Source organism: Penaeus chinensis, chromosome 21 (genome assembly GCF_019202785.1).
Source record: "Penaeus chinensis breed Huanghai No. 1 chromosome 21, ASM1920278v2, whole genome shotgun sequence".
Taxonomy (NCBI): Eukaryota; Metazoa; Arthropoda; class Malacostraca; order Decapoda; family Penaeidae; genus Penaeus; species Penaeus chinensis.
Window position 1 is genome coordinate 22,488,423 of NC_061839.1, and position 2,500 is coordinate 22,490,922.

Genomic DNA, 2,500 nt, shown 5'->3' on the forward strand with positions numbered 1-2,500 from the left:
TTCAATAATTCATACTTATCACCACACCTAATAACTTATATTTCCAATTTACATGACATACTCGAAGGCAATGTAACCATAAGTACAAACTATTATTAGGCTAAAAGCGGTGAGTCATTTTAAGCTACCACTTGTCAGATGTCATTATCCCTTATACAGATGTCAGTGTCAAATGCAGAGTGGGGCTTCGTCATCATTTTAGGCGTCTAAGAAAAAGATGTGTGCTGAAAGGCAACTAGGCATTTTATCTTTCCCTGTCTTCCTTTATCTGCTCTGCCCCATGCATGGCTTTCAAAGACAATAACTGACAAGTGGTTATCTTATTCATTATATAAGATGTATAAGTCATTAAGATACTTGGGGAATGAAATATGTACATTTATAATGACACAGATCATGATTAATATGGAGTGAATGTCCAAAGCTTAAGTACTTCTTTGTTATACTAATGCATTCGTTTAGATCTTCGTTGGAAAGTTGTATAAAGGAGGAATAACGAAGAATTGTATCAAAATTTCAGTCGTATACGTGAAGACTGGATGATACATTGCTGTTTATCTTACATGGGGGCTTTTGTCGAGATAGGCAACGGATCCCAGAGATTTAGATGCACATATTACTATGCAAGAGAAGGAGAGTCAGGCAGGCAGCGAGTCTTGGGAAACTGACCTGGCGCCTAGACTCACACACCGGAGCTTGGTGACTCCACGCAAAAGCCAGTACAGTCTCGAGTTATCATGATAAGAGACTTTTTTGATATTACCTTTTCGCCATAGCTATAAGATTATCTGGCATCCGAGATGGAGCTGGGTATAAAGGCTTGGCCTCGCAGTCGAAACCTCAGTTGCAGGGCAGTTGTGATAGGGTTGCTGAGCTCTTCCTTGACCCAGTCGTTTCCAGGCAGCCATGGCATCTTTCAAGGAGGTATGGAAGTAGATTTACTTCTATTGAATTGGCCTGTTAGATGTTTTATAGTTTATCCGAGGTTTTGACCTTTTGATGTGAATACACCTCTCTCTCTCTCTCTCTCTCTCTCTCTCTCTCTCTCTCTCTCTCTCTCTCTCTCTCTCTCTCTCTCTCTCTCTCTCTCTCTCTCTCTCTATCTTTCTCTCTCTCTCTCTCTCTCTCTCTCTCTCTCTCTCTCTCTCTCTCTTTCTCTATCTATCTATCTATCTATCTATCTATCTATCTATCTATCTCTTTATATAAATAAATAAATAAATAAATAAATATATATATATACATATATATGCGTGTGTGTATGTGTGTGTGTGTGTGTGTGTATCTGTGTGTGTATCGGTGTGTATCTGTGTGTGTGTGTGTGTGTGTGTGTGTTTGTATATGTGTGTGTGTGTGTGTGTGCATACATAAATATATATACGTACATACATACTTGCATACATATACACATACATACATACATACATACATACTTGCATACATATACACATACATACATACATACATACATACATACATACATACATACATACATAAGAATACATACATGCCTTTATACAGACTGTATATTGAAATACTGCATATTTTCCCGTTCTTCAATAGCAACTTTAAGTTTGATCCTTGATATAGTTATCAACCTTAATCCGCATATAAACGTATACGATAAGATATGGAAATTATCCACGCAGTCATGACAATAAGCGTAATTCGCACCACGAAACAACTGCGCATTGTCTTGCGAACGCCGGCAGACGCAAGAGCCGGCAGGGAAGATAAACAAAAACCGTATTTATTCTTCGTCACAGCAACTCGCTTCTTGGGGTTCCTCCCTTTGTCTTCTTAGTTATCTGCGCTTAGATCCAGAGTCTTTTTCCTCCTCTTTATCTGATTAAGACGATAAGGCCATAATGGTATCGACGGGAGGGAAAGACAAACTAGAGGGCGTTACTAAGAGAGCTGTTAACAGATTACGATCAGGATGCGTGTGAGTCAGCTGTTGTTGGGTGGAGATAGGCGGGGTAAGAAAGGGCTGGGGGGTGGGAGGGAAGAGGGGAGGGAAGGGGAAGAGGAGGGGGAGGTAAGAGAGGAGGGAAGGGGAAGAGGAGGGGGAGGTGAGAGAGGAGGGAAGGGGAAGAGGAGGGCCAGGGGAGAGAGGAGGGAAGGTGGAGAAGAGAAGGAGGGGAGAAGGGAGAGAAGGGGAAGAGGGAAGGGAGGAGAGAGGGTGCATCGGGGAGGGAGGGAGAGGGGAAGAGGACGCATTCGGGGAGGAAGGAGAAATGGAGAGGGGGAGGAGGAGATAAGGACCTTAGGGGAAGAGGGGAGATGACGGGGAAGGAATAGGGGGATGATTACAAGAAATGGGGAAGGAGGAGGAGAGAGAGGATGTATATGGCAAAGAGGAAAATGGTTAAGAGGGTAGATCAGGGAGGGAGGAGTAGGGGGAAGGATGCATGGAGGGGAGAAGGGGAAGAAGGTAGAGGAAAAATTACACGGAAAAGATGAGAAGCGAGGGAAGAAGGGAAAGGGGGGTGGGGGTATG

At 43.0% G+C, this 2,500-nt stretch overlaps 1 protein-coding gene across 1 annotated transcript in view; it reads left to right on the forward strand.

Moving 5' to 3' along the window:
• Positions 1 to 826: 826 nt before the first annotated feature.
• LOC125036515 (aldehyde dehydrogenase, dimeric NADP-preferring-like) overlaps positions 827 to 2,500 on the forward strand; it is an 11,036-nt gene continuing 9,362 nt past the window's right edge. The window contains exon 1 of the mRNA XM_047629157.1: positions 827 to 924. Coding sequence (XP_047485113.1) covers positions 907 to 924 — 18 coding nt within the window. The 5' untranslated portion in view covers positions 827 to 906. The remainder of the gene's footprint in view (positions 925 to 2,500) is intronic.